This window comes from Gigantopelta aegis, chromosome 6 (assembly GCF_016097555.1).
Source record: "Gigantopelta aegis isolate Gae_Host chromosome 6, Gae_host_genome, whole genome shotgun sequence".
NCBI lineage: Eukaryota > Metazoa > Mollusca > Gastropoda > Neomphalida > Peltospiridae > Gigantopelta > Gigantopelta aegis.
Window position 1 is genome coordinate 22,457,831 of NC_054704.1, and position 22,144 is coordinate 22,479,974.

Here is a 22,144-nt window from a genome sequence, read left to right on the forward strand (position 1 = left end):
AAGACGAGTACACTGCCCAATTGCGTGTAGCAAATAGCCTGTCAGTAAGGTACACTGATATGTAGACACTGGACTATGGGAAAAGGACAAATGAAGATGATGGAAATGAATATGATTATCATATTTCTCCTGAACAGTTTACATTGTTTACATTCATTCATTTATACTTATTTTCGTGCTTCAATTAAGGTTCAAGCACGCTGTCCTGGGCATACATCTTAACTATTAGTTATGGTATTGTAACGGAAACTTTCGACTACGTCTCGGTTACCGTTACGGAATATTGATGTTATTTCTTCATAGCAGCGCCGCCACAGATCACAGCGGCACGTTTCTCGCCAATATTATGGTACTTTTTTTACAAGTAAAGTGCTACTTGTGTAAACAATTGACTTTCCTCCATGCTGACACGCATCAGGCACCGTAAATATGTCGTATTTTTTAGTAATCCTTTATTTTTCGTAATGTACAATGTCGTCTGGCTATTTTCGTCCCTCAGACCACCATCTTTCAACCTCTTTCTGAGAATATTCCCACAGCCTCGTTCTGGAAATACTCCCATGTCCATATTTAGAATGCTGTCAGGCATGGATGTTGCTGCAGCAATAGAAACTGTGAAGAAGAAATATGCCTTTAATTTTGACTTACGAGCAGAACAGTTTGCAATTCTAGAAGCTCTTATTTTGCTTGCAGTCTTCAATCTTCAGTATAGTGTAATAAAGTACTGTTATTACCAAAATGCCTTACTTTCAGGGAACAAAATTGGAAATTATTAGTTGGAAATATGTTTATTAATAATGAATGTTTTCCATGTTTACAAACAACATTCCATTTACCTGCATGTAATTGTCACATTTTATATTTGTGGCACATGCAACATGCTAAGTCTTAAACTGCAGTGAATAGCATATTACACACTATTACTTAACAGAAACTGAAACAAATGTTATTTATCAATGCACTCAACACATTACAGGTAAAAACATATTTAGATAGGAAACTCGTGGCAACCATTTTATATCTCTCTTAAAATGTATATATCATCATAAAGGCATGTTTCATATGTTCCAACACGTTTCAAAAGCACTATTCCACAGCCAGAATGGAACATAGCCAGTTGTATGGACAATTCTGAAATGACAAATATTGCAAATGATATTGCAATTTCATTGAAATAAAAAATAAGCACATTTTTATTTCTTTTCTAAAAAGTCGATTACTGGTAATTGACACCACATTCCCTGTAACAGTCACCTACATTGAATTAAGGCCATGATTATTCTACTTTGATACCTCGGTCACATACACGCACAGACATACTCACACACACACACACACACACACACACACACACACACACACACACACACACACAACATACACACACACACACACACACACACACACACACTACTCCAGAGCACAGCACTGAATAAATTCCGAATTAACACTATATCAATAATTTGATTATAGACTGAACAAATCAAATATCATCACCCACATTAACTGCTTTTTTATTGTCACTCTTACTTCACTTAATTTGATTAAAATGTATATTAAGTAAGAACATGTGCATATGTCTACTGCTTAAGCGCTAAGCATAACTGTCCATAGCAGGTTCTTAAGAGTTTTAAATTTTTATGGAATTCATGCAATTGCCCACAGCAATCACTAAAGTACATACATATGAATGTCTCTCTTTTTCTTCATTGTCACTTTTCAGACATCACAGACTCAGATTTGAGTATTCTGCTAACCTCACCAGAGGCTGCTTTGAGCAAAAAGTGGAAAATGATCTTAAAACAATCATTTAAGAACAGAATTTGTGTTTTAGTTTTTGATGAAGCACACTGCATTTCATCATGATAATATTTTTACTCCTTTTTCTTAGTTACAACTATAAAGAACTGAAGCATTATTTAAATACCAATACTAATTGAAACACTGTATAATGTCGAACAATGTAACACAATAAAAACCGATCAGTCCCGTAACAGTATGCAACATTCTGCATATGCAGAAATTGCTAGCTTTTGATCATAAAGTATCAAAATCATGTATAAGTTTCTGTAACAAACAAACCACATGACAACAAGTCGTTCGCCATACTTATAGGCAAGAGGTAGTTCAGTTTATAGAGCACTTGCCTGAGGTGCTTTTGTAGTATGACCAAACCTCTTTGCCTCGACTGTGGTCCGAATCCAGTACCTACCAGCCTGTATACCGATTGCCTAACCACAACGCCAATGAGGCCGAATGAAAAATTGGACAAAGACCAAAAATGAGAATAAGTAGAATCGCAGTACCCAGATGAACGTAAAAGTAATAACACACAGTACTTGTAATTAAATTGAATAATACTTGCTAATAACATTAAAATGTCATATCTATCCATGTCCATGTACAATAACGCTCAATAACACAATTAGCCAATATAAAATGGTGTCATCATATATGACGTTCCGTGATGATCTAAATTTTACATTCATGTAAGAATTGACCGAAACTATTGTTTGGTTCATGCAAGTATGATTGCATACAAATTGAGAAATTAACGAACTCCCGTTGCTACGTCTAGACCAATGTAATAGGGTTATGATGTAATGAATGTAAAGCAATTTTAATAACTATTTGTTTGCATAACGAGACATGAAACAGATGAAAATAATGACAGCAATGTTATAGCTAAATTTAACACCTACCATGGCTAACAAAATGACTATTTCAAAAAGTATTTGAAGTACAAATTCCACATTTTGATGATTGCAGAATATTTGGAACCAATTTTCAGTGTATGTGGAAATTGTCTAATTGAAGTGGACTGACCGTATGGGTTTGAACATATGCATGGGTTTGAAACATTGTTCATGTATCATTTTCTGTAACAAAAAATATAAAAAGCATGACCTGCATAAAATGCAATGATATGTGCTGTCTGGTCTGATAGTAGGTATAACTCACCACTTCCTTCTGATTGAAAGATATAGGTGCTTTTCTGTGGAGTTTAAGAATCAAAATTGCCAATAGCTCATTTTTACAAAGTCAATGTCCTTTAGCAGTGTTTATTCTTGAAAGAAATAATATTTGCTTTCTCAGATCCAAATGTGCATTTAAAAAAAAATGAATTCTATATTGCAAGTAAATTCATTCATTGTTTTCATGAAGTGTGCCACCTTTTTAACATTAATTACAAATTAAATTGAGACATATTACTTATTTTAGGGGCTTAGATTTTAGACCCGTATACAGACAGGTGTCTGTACTGCAAAGTTTTTTTGAGGTGCTAAATTTGGTATTAACAGCCACAGCTACGACACAAATACAAGAGGACATTTACCAGATATTAGGTTTTGAAAGTAGCAAAATCCAAGTAATTTGAGCATTACCTAACAGGTATTCATTTCATAGAGCAGTTTCAGTTTAAAAATTTGACTGACTCCCATATTTTTTTTTCACATGAAAATGGTGGAATGTGTTTATTTTAAAGGGCCATAGTTAAATCCATTAAAAGCAATACAACAATTTACTTGTTACTGATATTGACGCTTTAAGTATGTAATCTCAGTGAAATGGCTCAAATTTTGTATTTCATAGCCGCTAGATTTCTAAATTTCCTGAGTGGCATGACTCGGACCTCCTAGTATTTTGGCACCTCCACATAAATAAGTCCTGTATTTCATACCAGAAACATTTTGCTTAGTTAAATTATTGTTTACAATAGCAATACCACAAATGTACTCGTATATATTCAAATTGATATATCAATTGTGTGTTGTAAAATGTTAATCGGGAGCAAAAGGGTATTTGTTCATATTTATATTTCTTTTCCAAATTTGTCTTCCTACAAGAAGCATTGTGAGAATACTGCTAAAGCAATACATTTTGCTTACAGAGCCTGAAATATTTTATACATCTCCCAAGTAATGTTCATGGATCAAAAAAGTTAAAAATGGCTAAATTTCCACAAAACTTAAATTTCATCTGTAACAGTACTAGATAAACATTTGTAAGAACTTTCATATCAATATATTCAGCCATTTCAGACATAAACAACCAGAAAAACAAATGGTCACCTCCACTAACTTCAAGGGTTTTCAGTATTTAAAAAATGTATAACAGTACACGATAAAGTTAATCTTTCAATGTCACCTAAATATTTGAAGCATTGTGAAAACACATTGATGGACAAACAGAATGATGGTCATGAAACATATAGTCCCATCTTGATTTCCATATATACAACTCGTACATGTACATTGAACTTCACCTCTCCTCATCCAGCAGGCAGTCATGAAAATCACCACTGTGATATGTTATGCATATAACTTCAATGATAGCAATTGATTTCAAGTATTTGTCCATTTATAAAAGTTACATGTCGTACAGGTACTCACACTGTTTGGTAATGTCAATCATATGATCAGATTTCCTGACATGTAAACACTTCATTGGTCACAATGTGGGACACTGAACATGTAACATCTTTGTCCACAACATGTGGTGTAATAAATGATGTATTGCAAAATAAACAACAACATATCTCCCAAACATGACACTACTGACAGTAAATTAACACATGTTTTGTACTTTTTCTTACAGACCAAATATCTTCTTAGAAATCTGTGAATGCACTGAAATATTTGAAAATGAACTACAATGGTTGCTTGATAATCTGAATGAAAATTTGCAGAAAAAATCATTGTCTATGTACAGCTATAACTGCTATCACATTTATTTGTGGCTGATGACAAGTTTAATGTCACATGTTAACACCAGAAGAGTAGAGATGTTTCATGCAAGCACCGATATGACGACCAAAACTCGAATAATGGACCAGTTCAAGAAACATGATGGAAGCATTAAAGTCCTTATTTCAACAGTGGTATTTGGGATGGGTGTTGATATCCGAAATGTTGATATAGTGGTTCATTGGGGGTTACCATCAACCAGTTTAAACTACTGGCAAGAAATTGGACGTTGTGCCAGAGATGCAGTTTGCTATGCCTTCAAGCGCAGCCAGTCAAGATGTAAGGATGAATGTTTAAAAACAACTGTAAAGTTGGAAACATGCATCAGATGGCCAGTTCTAAAAAGATTTCAATTGCAAGGAAAGGAAAGCAATGAGTTAGATGCAATTAAAAATACTTCTTCTTGTAATGGTACATGTAACAAGCCTTGCAAATGTCAAAAGTGCCAATGCTGCATTGGGTGTCAAAAGATGTGCAAGTGTCATAGCCAAGTGTCTGAACCACTGAAAGCATTCATAATCTGAACATTTAATGTTAATTTTTGCTTATCAATAGCAATATAATGCATTGATTTATTAATCATCGGCTATTGCATATAAAACGTGGTAATTTTGACATATAACCTAGAGATGGAAAACGATACATTTTTCAATTATTACCAAGTGATCTTTTATATGCACCATCCCACAGATAGGATAGCCTTTCACATAGCAGTCGTTATGTACTCGATTGAAAGATATCCTAGAACAACCACACGTCAGGTGAGCACTTTACCACTGAGCTACGTTCCGCAGTAACATTCGGCAGAACGTGTGATCTCTTGTCAATACATTAAACTTATTGATGGTATCACACTTTAGCACTGAGCTACGTTCCGCAGTAACATTCGGCAGAACGTGCAATCTCTTGTCAATACATTAAACTTATCGATGGTATCACACTTTACCACTGAGCTACGTTCTGCAGTAACATTCGGCAGAACGTGTGATCTCTTGTCAATACATTCAACTTATTGATGGTATCACACTTTAGCACTGAGCTACGTTCCGCAGTAACATTCGGCAGAACGTGTGATCTCTTGTCAATACATTAAACTTATCGATGGTATCACACTTTACCACTGAGCTACGTTCCGCAGTAACATTCGGCAGAACGCCTGATCTCTTGTCAATACATTACACTTATTGATGGTATCACACATTACCACTGAGCTACGTTCCGCAGTAACATTCGGCAGAACGTGCGATCTCTTGGCAATACATTAAACTTATTGATGGTATCACACTTTAGCACTGAGCTACGTCCCGCAGTAACATTCGGCAGAACGTGCAATCTCTTGTCAATACATTCAACTTATTGATGGTATCACACTTTAGCACTGAGCTACGTTCCGCAGTAACATTCGGCAGAACGTCTGATCTCTTGTCAATACATTAAACTTATTGATTGTATCACACTTTACCACTGAGCTACGTTCCGCAGTAACATTCGGCAGCACGCCTGATCTCTTGTCAATACATTCAACTTATTGATGGTATCACACTTTAGCACTGAGCTACGTTCCGCAGTAACATTCGGCAGAACGTGCGATCTCTTGTCAATACATTAAACTTATTGATTGTATCACACTTTACCACTGAGCTACGTTCCGCAGTAACATTCGGCAGAACGTGCGATCTCTTGTCAATACATTAAACTTATTGATGGTATCACACTTTACCACTGAGCTACGTTCCGCAGTAAAATTCGGCAGCACGCCTGATCTCTTGTCAATACATTCAACTTATTGATGGTATCACACTTTACCACTGAGCTACGTTCCGCAGTAATATTCGGCAGAACGCCTGATCTCTTGTCAATACATTAAACTTATTGATGGTATCACACTTTAGCACTGAGCTACGTTCCGCAGTAATATTCGGCAGAACGCGTGATCTCTTGTCAATACATTAAACGTATTGATTGTATCACACTTTACCACTGAGCTACGTTCCGCAGTAACATTCGGCAGAACGTGTGATCTCTTGTCAATACATTAAACTTATTGATGGTATCACACTTTACCACTGAAGTACGTTCCGCAGTAACATTCGGCAGAACGTGCGATCTCTTGTCAATACATTAAACTTATTGATGGTATCACACTTTACCACTGAGCTACGTTCCGCAGTAATATTCGGCAGAACGTGTGATCTCTTGTCAATAAATTCAACTTATTGATGGTATGACACTTTACCACTGAGCTACGTTCCGCAGTAACATTCGGCAGCTCGCCTGATCTCTTGTCAATACATTAAACTTATTGATTGTATCACACTTTACCACTGAGCTACGTTCCGCAGTAATATTCGGCAGAACGCGTGATCTCTTGTCAATACATTCAACTTATTGATGGTATCACACTTTAGCACTGAGCTACGTTCCGCAGTAACATTCGGCAGAACGTGTGATCTCTTGTCAATACATTAAACTTATCGATGGTATCACACTTTACCACTGAGCTACGTTCCGCAGTAACATTCGGCAGAACGCCTGATCTCTTGTCAATACATTACACTTATTGATGGTATCACACATTACCACTGAGCTACGTTCTGTAGTAACATTCGGCAGAACGTGCGATCTCTTGGCAATACATTAAACTTATTGATGGTATCACACTTTAGCACTGAGCTACGTCCCGCAGTAACATTCGGCAGAACGTGCAATCTCTTGTCAATACATTCAACTTATTGATGGTATCACACTTTAGCACTGAGCTACGTTCCGCAGTAACATTCGGCAGAACGTCTGATCTCTTGTCAATACATTAAACTTATTGATTGTATCACACTTTACCACTGAGCTACGTTCCGCAGTAACATTCGGCAGCACGCCTGATCTCTTGTCAATACATTCAACTTATTGATGGTATCACACTTTAGCACTGAGCTACGTTCCGCAGTAACATTCGGCAGAACGTGCGATCTCTTGTCAATACATTAAACTTATTGATTGTATCACACTTTACCACTGAGCTACGTTCCGCAGTAACATTCGGCAGAACGTGCGATCTCTTGTCAATACATTAAACTTATTGATGGTATCACACTTTACCACTGAGCTACGTTCCGCAGTAAAATTCGGCAGCACGCCTGATCTCTTGTCAATACATTCAACTTATTGATGGTATCACACTTTACCACTGAGCTACGTTCCGCAGTAATATTCGGCAGAACGCCTGATCTCTTGTCAATACATTAAACTTATTGATGGTATCACACTTTAGCACTGAGCTACGTTCCGCAGTAATATTCGGCAGAACGCGTGATCTCTTGTCAATACATTAAACGTATTGATTGTATCACACTTTACCACTGAGCTACGTTCCGCAGTAACATTCGGCAGAACGTGTGATCTCTTGTCAATACATTAAACTTATTGATGGTATCACACTTTACCACTGAAGTACGTTCCGCAGTAACATTCGGCAGAACGTGCGATCTCTTGTCAATACATTAAACTTATTGATGGTATCACACTTTACCACTGAGCTACGTTCCGCAGTAATATTCGGCAGAACGTGTGATCTCTTGTCAATAAATTCAACTTATTGATGGTATGACACTTTACCACTGAGCTACGTTCCGCAGTAACATTCGGCAGCTCGCCTGATCTCTTGTCAATACATTAAACTTATTGATTGTATCACACTTTACCACTGAGCTACGTTCCGCAGTAATATTCGGCAGAACGCGTGATCTCTTGTCAATACATTAAACGTATTGATGGTATCACACTTTACCACTGAGCTACGTTCCGCAGTAACATTCGGCAGAATGCCTGATCTCTTGTCAATACATTAAACTTATTGATGGTATCACACATTACCACTGAGCTACGTTCCGCAGTAACATTCGGCAGAACGTGCAATCTCTTGTCAATACATTAAACTTATTGATTGTATCACACTTTACCACTGAGCTACGTTCTGAAACAACATTCGGCAGAACGCCTGATCTCTTGTCAATACATTAAACTTATTGATTGTATCACACTTTACCACTGAGCTACGTTCCGCAGTAACAATGGGCAGAACGTGCTATCTCTTGTCAATACATTAAACTTATTGATTGTATCACACTTTATCACTGAGCTACGTTCCGCAAGAACATTCGGCAGAACGCGTGATCTCTTGTCAATACATTAAACTTATTGATTGTATCACACTTTACCACTGAGCTACGTTCCGCAAGAACATTCGGCAGAACGTGCGATCTCTTGTCAATACATTAAACTTATTGATGGTATCACACTTTACCACTGAGCTACGTTCCGCAAGAACATTCGGCAGAACGTGCGATCTCTTGTCAATACATTAAACTTATTGATTGTATCACACTTTACCACTGAGCTACGTTCCGCAAGAACATTCGGCAGAACGCGTGATCTCTTGTCAATACATTAAACTTATTGATTGTATCACACTTTACCACTGAGCTACGTTCCGCAAGAACATTCGGCAGAACGTGCGATCTCTTGTCAATACATTAAACTTATTGATGGTATCACACTTTACCACTGAGCTACGTTCCGCAAGAACATTCGGCAAACGTGCGATCTCTTGTCAATACATTAAACTTATTGATGGTATCACACTTTACCACTGAGCTACGTTCCGCAAGAACATTCGGCAGAACGCGTGATCTCTTGTCAATACATTAAACTTATTGATTGTATCACACTTTACCACTGAGCTACGTTCCGCAAGAACATTCGGCAGAACGCGTGATCTCTTGTCAATACATTAAACTTATTGATTGTATCACACTTTACCACTGAGCTACGTTCCGCAAGAACATTCGGCAGAACGTGCGATCTCTTGTCAATACATTAAACTTATTGATGGTATCACACTTTACCACTGAGCTACGTTCCGCAAGAACATTCGGCAGAACGTGCGATCTCTTGTCAATACATTAAACTTATTGATGGTATCACACTTTACCACTGAGCTACGTTCCGCAAGAACATTCGGCAGAACGTGCGATCTCTTGTCAATACATTAAACTTATTGATTGTATCACACTTTACCACTGAGCTACGTTCTGAAACAACATTCGGCAGAACGTGTGATCGCTTGTCAATACATTAAACTTATTGATTGTATCACACTCTTTTCGGAAATCACGTTAACTTCAATGACAATCTAGTTTTATACCTTGTATTTTTACTACTTCACTTGTCTGATTTAGACTTTCACGAATGTATTTATAATCCATTATTATATGCATTAAGTCAAATCATAACAGTGTTATTTACTTTGTAAGATCGTCACACAATCTAATTGTTTTGCAAGTAATCTTTCAATTGCCTGCGTTTTGACATTTCAGTCTTAAGTCTTTCTAGCTTTGCTCTGCAGGACGTTGGCAATAACTTAGGATACAAATTCAGATTCATATCTTGTAATGAATTGTGGCATCTTCCTGGTTTGGAGATGAACATATCCTCATTCAGAAATTTCATCCTGCTTGCTAAATAACTCCTTTTTGTGTATTGTACTTCTGCACATTCCGGCTATCTGTTTTTCATATACCTCTCGTAGTATCTTGCCAACACCTACCATCTGGCTGTGTCTACCAATGGTTGCAGGTGTAATATGTCCTGCTGCCTCCTTGACACTCTCTGCAATGCACGTAACATGAAGTTAATTATTATAAAGTAACCTTTGTCTTAATATTGGACAATTTGTACATCATGTGTATCTAGTGGCAATGAGTGTTATGTGTACTAAAGGCTTAATTGACAACTTGGATTGAATTTTTGTATCAACACTTGTAAATGTTTATTGTTTTTCTGTTATTTCATGTGACATGAATAATATGTGCTGCACTTGTTTACATTTAACAAACACGATAGTGCATGTCAATTTTAGCAATTGGAAGTAATTATTGTACCTTTGTATTCTTTGTTGAAGAATTCCATCTGCAGGTCCATGGCAATGCTGTTGCCAGGACCCCCTCGAGGGTTGACCGTTCTGTTCCATGTCAGTGTAGCCTGCAGTCTTGGGTACACACCACATTTCACCGCTGTCAGCAACCTGTGGCAAACAATAAAGTACTTAGGGTGATGTCTTTCTTGAAATTGAAGGAGGTCAAACTTCCAGTGAAGAAGCATCCGTGGCCCATCATTCTCTCTTATTGCATCACGTCTCACTTTCTGGTTGAGTCCATACCACATAACCAGTATTGTGTAATGTTTTGTGTTGTCCTGTAAGTTGCTGGTTGCTGTCTTTTTATGTTCATAATGTCGTTTTTCCTGTGCTTCGTCGGCACAAACGTTACTGCAGTACCACTTTCCATCTGGAATGTCTTGTTCATCCATACCCATGCAGAATGTATGGAACCAGATGCCTCTATTACAATGTCTGTTTTCACAGTAAACCATGACTTCTTCTGGCATGTCCCGTTTACATACACAGTATGGATACGGTTGATGGAGGTCACTTGCTGTGTTTCCTAATATTGCTTGAACTGTACTCTGTGACGAGATGAAGATTAAATCAATGATTTCTGTTGCAATACTATTCACGTAGCGAATCTGATCTTGCAATGCTGTTGGGTACTGAGATGAAACTGAGTTGATATCTGGTATGTCCATAAAAAACATTGCAGCCAAAACAATATAACCATCACAGCAGAAATTCAAAAATTCCTCCGAGAAGTTGAAGGAATCCTTCACATTGCCCGATACATTGTGTTGGTTGAAATAATTCTTTAAATTGAACAGCGTTCCCTTGTCCCGGGCACTGGACCCTTTGTAAAGAACATCATAAGCATCCTGAAATGTGAAAGAAACCAATTAAGTGTTGTTACATTCAAAACCAATTAAACATCCACTTAGCTGTCACGCAATGTCCTACATGCTTTAACCCACATGAAACGCTGTCATATGTAAGGTTGATGACAGTCACTTTTCGGCCCCTTGTTTTGGCTTCATGCACAATAAATGGAACATATCCAATGGTAATTTTTAATATTATTTATTTGACAAAACATACTTTTCATTTATTTTCTCTATTGATACTTAAATTTAAAAAAATATAAATATAAATTTAAAAAAAACAAACAAAAAAACCCAAACCTGTAAACAGCATTATCTGCTTGTTATGGACATGTGACAGGGGTCAAAGTTAATAGACCAGTTTTTATTTTAATGTAGTGAAGCATTGTAATAATATGCAATAACCATAAACTAGGAACATGATTTTTCCGTAATAAGATATAGTTTTAAAGAAGGCAGTTTGTTAAGGAAGACCTGTAAACAACACCACAAGACTACATTAATTGCAATTGCTTGTTTAATAGCAGTGTTACATGTTTATCTTAATTGTAGTATAACGTTTTGTTAATTTCATAATTTAAGCATTATGTGTTGTGTTGCAATAATTATTGAACAAAAAACATGATTTAATCTACATTTACATTACATAGGTGTATTTGTTTTTGGTTGCCATATTAAGAGAATATCAATCCCCACCATTATATTGTACACATTGTACATGTACATGATATTCATTATGCATTCTGATGACGTAAAATTTAAGGTATTAAATGAACTTGTTGAAACTTTCACATTCAACAGGGTATGAATAAGAAATGACACTGCAAGCTGTAAATATGCAAATCATATATGAAATAATTACCTGCAAAAGTAAACATCTTTTATGCCACTCTTGAATATTCATCATTAAGCCCTGCAACTGATTCCAGACTGTACTACCATTGATTCTGGCACTCTGTGCATCATTCCCCCTTTCACAACTAAGCCCATCAGCATGCAAAGGAATTGTGAGTGGATCTCCAGATGGTTTAACCGGCACATATTGGTGATAATGATCCAGGATATCAATGGTGTCAGCAACTTTGCTTTCATCCTTGTCCAGGACCCCAACTGGTATCTGCATATACAAATAACAATGCATACTTCATTAAATTAACAGGGGCTGTATGTTGTTTCACAAGATCGGAGCTAAGGGATATTAACCTCAAACAAAAACGACCACTCACGATACAAAACAGAAAAATGTATTTTCTTTGGGACTACGTTGGTCAGTTTCTTGATTTTAGATGGGAAAGGATGACACAAACCATGACCTTTGTTGAACCATTTACGGATCACTGGTCAGTGCAAGTTGTTTACACCTTGTGGAGCACTCGCTCAGGGTTTGGAGTCTGTATCTGGATTAAAAATCACATGCCTCGACTGGTATCCGAAACCAATACCTACCAGCCTGTAGACCGATGGCCTAACCACAACGCCACCGAGGCCGTTAAGTAGGAATCATAATAATAGCAAAATAAAACACAAAATATGATAAATCTGAACATACATTTAATACTGAAGAGTTACCGATTACGTCCAAATGCAGTTTTTTTTTTTTTTGTACCTTAAAATCCTGACGGTGCTGATTCAAACTGCATTTTTATGTATCTTGTACATCTCTAAATGTGAGAGATATTCCTTACACAATTTGACGAGTACTGACCTTGTTTTTGTCGTATTTGCTGAATTAAACTCAGTATGCTTAAAGATGTTATCTTTTTGTTGAAGGACAGCAAATACTTGTCACAAGTTTGCTTGTTTACATTAGAATTAGCAGTTGAGTTGCATTATGTTACCTACTCATTAATTAATTAATTAATTACTCACCAGAATGCTTTTCTGAGAACTCTCTTTTGAATATCTGTGCTTGATGTGACCGGTTATTTCTTTGCTTAAATGCTGAAACATATGCATGTTCTCACAAAGAACCCGTATGACCATTGTTGTCATTTCTGCTCTCAAATCAACTTCATCCATATCGGTGGGCAAATATGAACTTAGTGGGATGTTGAGAATGTCTTGTGGCAATGGCTTGTCATTCGACAGATGCAGCGTCGGCACTCTGTCCAAAGCTGCATAACCTTGTACCATGTTGTACATCTTGTTGTTCCTGTCTCTTGTCTGATGTCTTGTTGTCACTTTTTGATTGACATTATCGAAGAACAATGAATAGGCAACTGCACCTGTAGTCCAAGAGAATGTCAACAATAGTGAAACGTATATACCAGTTATGCCATTACAAGCCATGTATCCCAGGAAAATTAATATTAAAGGCTAGTCAACACCTCATATGTATTGTAATAGAGAAAACCATGTTACATAAATTAAAAAAAAACAAATTAATATTCCACACAATTCCATTTTATGAAAATGACAAATAATTACAATTGTATGAAAACAGTCAACACATGGCTCAAGTAAACAAATAATGTCCGAGTTTGTCATCTTATAACATCTAGTAATATATTTAGTAAAGTAATATATGTATCATTCAACAAAGAATATACTGCTACATATGATCAAATGTTATAGGAATTGTATTTCATGAAGTTCCGAAAAGTTGTAAGTAAACAAACTATTCCCAAAAATATCTTAAAGGTACTTCATCTTCATTTAGAAATGTCAACATTGACGTCATATTATTTGGGAATGTTTTTAAATCAGACCATTATAATACCTTTGTAATCCTAGTTCACCGGTGTGTCACTGCCTCCAATGCCACTAGCATCTGACGAATCATTGCAAGGGGGAGAACTCTGCAGTGGTGATGCTGGTAATGAACAAGCCATCAATTCATCATTGTCATGTTGTTGGCAATTTCCCACTGTCAAGTTGATGAAAAAAAGATGGAAATAAAAAAGACAATGAGCACCTTCATGTAAATGACCATTTGTTAGAGAAAATACTACATACATGCACTACAAAAGAATTACTTATTTTTATATCTTGATACTGTTCGTGCGCACTTGTGCAATTGCAAAGCAATTTAAAAAATCTGCTTTTAAGCAGCGCCCACTAGATAAATTTACTTCCACAATTCGTTAGTTGTACCGATAACAGGAATTCAATTCTAACTTTCATATAGTTGTGCTATATTTTGTGGTAAACTATAAATGGGTAACCAGACACAATGCTTATTTCGATGCCTGTTATTGTTGTGTATTCCATAACGCATATACTAAAAACTAGTGAATTTACAAAACATTTTCTACATGGGGTAATATCCCCCTGACCCACAAAGCATTCTCCAACAAATCGGGTGATCCGTTCATGTCGAAGTATTTTGTCAACCCTCTTCACTGAAATATTGAATACCCTTTTTCTTTATTCTTATTGACGACTGTTTTCTGATATTTGGAGCATTTGTTGTACGAATAGTGAAGAAAGAAAAATTAAATTAATTCGCGAACCCAGATATCCCACCGGGATACCATATAATACTAAATTCTCAGGTGGGATACCAGATTTTGAAATGTTAGTATCCATCTGGGATACTGCCCAATTTTTTTTTATCTCGAACACTGTATATAGTTAATTTTTTAATTAATTTAACACCAGTTGTTAGTTTTAAAGAAGGCATTTTGTTAAGGAAGACCTGTAAACAAAACCACAAGACTACATTAATTGACTTGCAATTGCTTGTTTAATAGCAGTGTTACATGTTTATCTTAATTGTAGTATAATTTTGGTAATATTAGTTTTGTTAATTTCATGTGTTGTGTTGCAATAATTATTGAACACAAAATATGATTTAATCTACATTTACATTACATAGTTGTATTTGTTCTGGGGCTTTTTTCAGTTGCCATATTAAGAGAATATTAATCCCCACCATTATATTGTACACATTGTACATGATATTCATTATGCATTCTGATGACGTAAAATTTAATGCATTAAATGAACTTGTTGAAACTTTCACATTCAACAGGGTATGAATAAGTAATGACACTGCAAGCTGTAAATATGCAAATCATATATGAAATAATTACCTGCAAAAGTAGACATCTTTTATGCCACTCTTGAATATTCATCATTAAGCCCTGCAACTGATTCCAGACTGTACTACCATTGATTCTGGCACTCTGTGCATCATTCCCCCTTTCACAACTAAGCCCATCAGCATGCAGAGGAATTGTGAGTGGATCTCCAGATGGTTTAACCGGCACATACTGGTGATAATGCTCCAGGATATCAATGGTGTCAGCAACTTTGCTTTCATCCTTGTCCAGGACCCCAACTGGTATCTGCATATACAAATAACAATGCATACTTCATTAAATTAACAGGGGCTGTATGTTGTTTTACACTACAGAACCCAGTACCTACCAGCCTGTAGACCGATGGCCTAACCACAACGCCACCGAGGCCGTTAAGTAGGAAGAGTGTCAAAATTATAATAAAAGCAAAATAAAACACAAAATATGATAAATTTGAACATACATTTAATACTGAAGAGTTACCGATTACCTCCAAATGCAGTTTTTTTTTTTTGTATCTTAAAATCCTGACGGTGCTGATTCAAACTGCATTTTTATGTATCTTGTACATCTATAAATGTGAGAGATATTCCTTACACAATTTGATGAGTACTGATCTTGTTTTTGTCGTATTTGCTGAATTAAACTCAGTATGCTTAAAGATGTTATCTTTTTGATGAAGGACAGCAAATACTTGTCACAAGTTTGCTTGTTTACATTACAATTAGTAGTTGAGTTGCATTATGTTACCTACTCATTCATTAATTAATTAATTAATTACTCACCAGAATGCTTTTCTGAGAACTCTCTTTTGAATAGTTGTGCTTGATGTGACCGGTTATTTCTTTCCTTAAATGCTGAAATATATGCAAGTTCTCACAAAGGACTCGTATGACCATTGTTGTCATTTCTGCTCTCAAATCAACTTCATCCATATCGGTTGGCAAATATGAACTTAGTGGGATGTTGAGAATGTCTTGTGGCAATGGCTTGTCATCCGACAGATGCAGCGTCGGCACTCTGTCCAAAGCTGCATAACCTTGTACCATGTTGTACATCGTGTTGTTCCTGTCTCTTGTCTGATGTCTTGTTGTAACTTTTTGATTGCCATTATCGAAGCACAATGAATAGGCAACTGCACCTGTAGTCCAAGAGAATGTCAACAATAGTGAAAAATATCTATCCAGTTATGCCATTACAAGCCATGTATCCCAGGAAATTCATATTAAAGACCAGTCAACACCTCATATGTATTTTAGTAGAGAAAACCATGTAACATAAATTAAAAAACCAAATTAATATTCCACACAATTCCATTTTATGAAAATGACAAATAATTACAATTGTATGAAAACAGTCAACACATGGATCAAGCAAACAAATAATCTCTGAGTTTTTCATCTTGTAACAAATAGTAATATATTTATTAAAGTAATATGTGTATCATTCAACAAAGAATATACTGCTACATATGATCAAATGTTATAGGAATTGTATTTCCTGAAGTTCCGAAAAGTTGTAAGTAAACAAACTATTCCCAAAACTATCTTAAAGGTACATCATCTTCATTTAGAAATGTCAACATTGATGTCATATTATTTGGGAATGTTTTTAAATCAGACCATTATAATACCTTTGTAATGATTGTTCACCGGTGTGTCACTGCCTCCAATGCCACTAGGATCTGACGAATCAATGCAAGGGGGAGAACTCTGCAATGGTGATGCTGGTAATGAACAAGCCATAAATTCATCATTGTCATGCTGTTGGCAATTTTCCACTGTCATGTTGAAAAAAAGATGGAAATGAAAAAGACAATGAGCACCTTCATGTAAATGACCATTTGTTAGAGAAAATACTTCAAACATGCACTACAAAAGAATTACTTATTTTTATATCTTGATACTGTTCGTGCGCACTTGTGAAAATGCAAAGCAATTTCTAAAATCTGCATTTAAGCAGCGCCCACTAGATAAATTTACTTCCACATTTCGTTAGTTGTACCCATAACAGGAATTCAATTCTAACTTTCATATAGTTGTGGTAACCTATAGGTTACCTTGCTATATTTTGTGGTAACCTATAAATGGGTAACCAGACACAATGCTTATTTCGATGCCTGTTATTGTTGTGTATTCCATAATGCATATAATAAAAAGTAGTGAATTTACAAAACATTTTCTACATGGGGTAGTATTTTGTCAACCCTCTTCACTGAAATATTGATTGAAACATTGTTATAGTATCACAGACATAAAAGTCAAAAAGACAGTTTACCAATGTAAAGTGACAACATAAGATGTAATATTCCGTGATTGGTGGGGGAAAAATGCACTAAATTTAATATAAATTGACAAACATTACTTCAAAAGGTTTGTAGACACATATGCTAAAACATAAAAATTAAACGACATTTATTGCCATTGGCGTGAAAAAGCGCTTGAATATGGGTTTTTTCCAGATACAGTTGCAACGTTATAACACAAACTAGGAAACAATTATAAATTTTCATGCTAATCCAATACTCGTAACCCTATCCATTAATCAAATGCAAAAGAAACATGAAAATAAATCATTTTACAATATACTGAATATTACTTTAACGAAATATCCAATATTCATTACATGGATAATACATTTCTGAGTAATTGAAAATGGAGTAAACATTTGAGGATAAATTGAAATTAACATTGGTAAAAGCAATTGTCCACTAAAGTAATATTTAATTTTAAATGAAATACAATTTACTATAAATCTCCATACCCTTTTCTTTATTCTTATTGACGACTGTTTTCTGATATTTGGAGCATTTGTTGTACGAAGTGAAGAAGACTGAAATTAATAAGGAATGGCAGGCTGAAGGAAATTGCTAACTATAATACAAAACTTAAACAATTTCTTTAATCTCACCTATGATATATACATATATTAGGTATCAGTAATTATTTTCATGTCATTTCATGTTGAAATAAATATCAAACTGATGTAATATATCGTTTTTTTTTTTTTGTTATTTAAATATTGTCTGTTGTTTTCTTTCGCGTTCATGTGGGTATGAAAAGTAAAAAAATTGTAATTTAACACCATAAGAACACTTTCTTAAAGGGTTCTTTCTTTTTTTTCGTACAAAGATTGGCATAAAAGAAATAATAGACAATACTTATTATAAAATTTTACAAATACTTACTAAATATTGACATTAAAAGTTCAAATGTTCTGTTCACTTTTTTTGTTGGTTAGAACAATAGCGCTCAGCAAAAGAAATTACCATTCTAATTCAACAAAATTGCAATGAATGTAACTGAATTTTCATTATTGATTATTAAACAAACCTTTTGAGGAGTACATATCTTCTGCTTTTTATGCTGCCTTGGTGTTGGTACAGGGGATCGGAGTTTCTTACTTAAATAAGAAGCTGGAATGCCAGACTGTTTGATTTTTTCCTGTGCTTTCAATCCAATGTCTCTTGCCTTTGCCAATGGCTGAACATCCCACAAGCATGCACGGCAAAGATATCTGGTCTCCGGATCTTCAGGGGTGAGGTGCACATTGAACTCATCCTCAATTACATCTTTAATTGTCATGTCCATGCTGCTTGAAGGCACCTTGCAACCAAAACTTCTTCTCCCATAATCTTTTGATCCTCTTTTGGCAGAGAATGAATGGCCACAATTGCTACAAGATGAAGGATCTGCCATTGCTGGGCAATGAAATCTGAAAAATAACATCCATTAATTAATAATTGTGAGTCAGAATATGGTACCCATCGTTGAAAACCAATAATTACATATATAAAGGACTACTTACACCAAAAATGTATGATGTATACTGTACAGATGAACATATGCTGAAAATAAGTTATATGTTTAAAGTATAAAATGTTACTGAAAGACATGTTTCAAACTGGGAGTGAACTGAAGCCAAAAGTATCTGATTGCTGAGAGAACTGACCACAATGATAAACAATTTCAAAACATGCACAACAAGGGTGCCTTTAAAAAGAATTATAGGAGATACTAAAACAAAGTGTCTTAAGTCTGAAGGTGACAACATACCAGTTACCAAGAGACTTAGTCAAGAAGAGTTCAACGCTGTGGTACACCATTGCGACAGACAGTCATACATCGTCAAGGATGCTGCTGGAATTCCCAGTGACATCACACTTCTCCGACCGACACGGGTCTCAACTGGAGGTGTTACACAGGCAGGTGAGTTCCTGAAAGCAAAAATGGACATGAATGACTACAAAATTATACACTGTGGTATGCTTCTGAACATGTTTAATGACAGTAATGAAGACCACAGACTCGCTTCTCCAGGGTGCACTGGCAAGTACACATGCAATCCAAACACGTGTCATAAGTGGGGCCTGTGCACCCGTGCTGGGCTGAAATGTGAAAAGTGTTCACTCACAAGTAAAAAATACAAACTGTATGAAGAGACAACACCGAATATATTGAAACGTACTAGTAGCGGGCCAAAATCAGCTAAGCCAAATGTCGGTGTACATGTAGGACCACAGAGCACATCTGTCGGTATTACAGGTTTCCGGGGAATAATGCTGTGTGCTGGGGTGACACACCCAGCTACCAGCCGAATGCAGAATACTGCCAATGAAGTGGGACGAGTGACAACCACTCTCTATAAACTTGACATGTCCACATGCAGAGGAGATTCAGTACAAGTGAACATTAATAGGGGATTTTCACCTGACCATCCTATTGCAATAGGAGACTGTATGTACAACAATCCTCTTTCAAGTGGGTGTGGTTCAACCACATTTCAAATGGCTACACAAGCAACTTAAACTATGGTTAGAAATGAGACCGGCAAGTAACAGATAACAGGAGTATATACAGTGAGAGAAAATAGACTAATATTCTTCCCCGATAATACAGGTACCTGTACAGTAAATCTCTGGCTTGACAACACAATAGGAGACGAGGAACATTCTGCAGCTCAGTGTTCCATTTACTTATCATCAGATTTCTCTCCAGTAACGATTGGATTCTTCATGACTTGTGGTGATTCCCATGCTGTGTCATCCCAGAGCAGAATATCTAAAATGAAGATAAAATATGAGAGACACCAGTCATTTATTTGAATCGCAGAGGAAGTTCACAGAAAGGGTGAAGTTCAGTAACAGCATGCTCACTGGAAAAACAAAAGTGGAAAGAGACAAGGTTAAAAAGAGATTTGCTATCGACTTGAGACGGCGCTGCCACAGTGAATATACATAGGCACACAAGCAAGTTGCCGGCAACATGAACAAGTTAGTGCGCAAACTGACTTACACCATTACAAGTATACTCGATTGTGTGACTGGGAAATGTGGAGCATAATGCAGAAAAAAATTATTTTCATGATCATGGGTGAAAAAAGGGACGATCAAACATGACGTTCATGCCTACCGGTACAAAGTTAAATGTTACGGTAGATGACGAGACACTAATTAAAAAATGCATAGACATAAGACTGGGTGTAAAAGCCATTGAGAAGACTAAAATTAACACAAATCCTGAAAAGTGTGAGGGCGTCAACAAGGCATACAACAAAAGAAATGCAGAAACTGTTACATACCACAGAAATTACACCCATCACATACACAGAGGTGTGCATATGCTGAACAGTGGATTTTCAAATTCAGTCATTAAACGATATGCAGCTGTTGGAGGTGGGGTATATGACCAAAAAAAATGGTCGTATGTCACTTGAAGAGCATCAAGCGGATAGCCAGGAGACACGTGATTTGTCAACAAAAACACAAAAAATCCAAGCTATGATGGCATTTGTAAGGAAAAACTAAATAATTTGCAACTTCAACGGAAAATAACATATTCAGAAATTAATTTGGATATTGACACTACACCAAAAAACAAGAAAACTCTCAACAAACTAGTAACCGAAAAACTACAACACAACTACAGGCAATACTTTAAACAAAAATTAAAAGACTCCGAAAAACTGTTATATTATAAACACATAGTACGACCATATCAACTTGCCCTATACCTCGAAACATTAAATAATTGTAACCTAAGAAGACATGTAACTAAAATTAGAATATGTGCACACCGCCTCGAAATCGAAAGAGGCAGGTATCACAATATTCTCAGAAAAGACCGACTCTGCAAGCTTTGCAAAGAGGCAGTGGAAGATGAGGCACATTTTCTCGTGGACTGCAAACAGCTAGAAACGAACAGAAGAAAATATTTTATTACACTCGCACAAGAATTCCCAATATTCCAAACACTAAATAAATACGAAAAATGTTATTATATCATCAACTGCCCTAAAACACAACTCATTACAGTCGCACAACTCTGCTCAGATTTGGACACAGCACGAACTAGCCTTCTAACTAGACCCCCTGCCACTTAATAATATTTATTCATTTTAATTAACCAAATATTGAAGAACAGACAAAAGACAATAGAACCTGTTACACTACATGTACTTTATTAAACAAGAGTTGTAGTTTAGGTTTTTTTTTATGTTAGCGTTTAATTTTATGTACTTTATTTTTGCTGGTCAACCAGACTATGTTTTTAT

At 36.0% G+C, this 22,144-nt stretch overlaps 2 protein-coding genes across 2 annotated transcripts; one reads left to right on the forward strand and one right to left on the reverse strand.

Annotated features, from left to right (window-relative positions):
- The first annotated feature begins 1,444 nt into the window (after window positions 1-1,444).
- On the forward strand, window positions 1,445-5,631 carry LOC121374421 (DEAD-box ATP-dependent RNA helicase 53, mitochondrial-like). Its single transcript, XM_041501523.1, has 4 exons — window positions 1,445-1,852; window positions 2,065-2,122; window positions 4,777-5,027; window positions 5,609-5,631. The coding sequence occupies exons 1-4, from the start codon at window positions 1,687-1,689 to the stop codon at window positions 5,629-5,631; spliced, it is 498 nt and encodes a 165-aa protein (XP_041357457.1). The 5' UTR covers window positions 1,445-1,686.
- Window positions 5,632-10,236: 4,605 nt separating this feature from the next.
- Window positions 10,237-19,290, reverse strand: LOC121374422. Its single transcript, XM_041501524.1, has 6 exons — window positions 18,925-19,290; window positions 17,226-17,355; window positions 16,378-16,733; window positions 15,605-15,859; window positions 10,685-11,567; window positions 10,237-10,412 (listed from the first exon to the last, which is right to left on the reverse strand). Exons 1-6 carry the CDS (start codon window positions 19,288-19,290, stop codon window positions 10,237-10,239), a joined length of 2,166 nt encoding a protein of 721 aa, XP_041357458.1.
- Window positions 19,291-22,144: the final 2,854 nt, after the last annotated feature.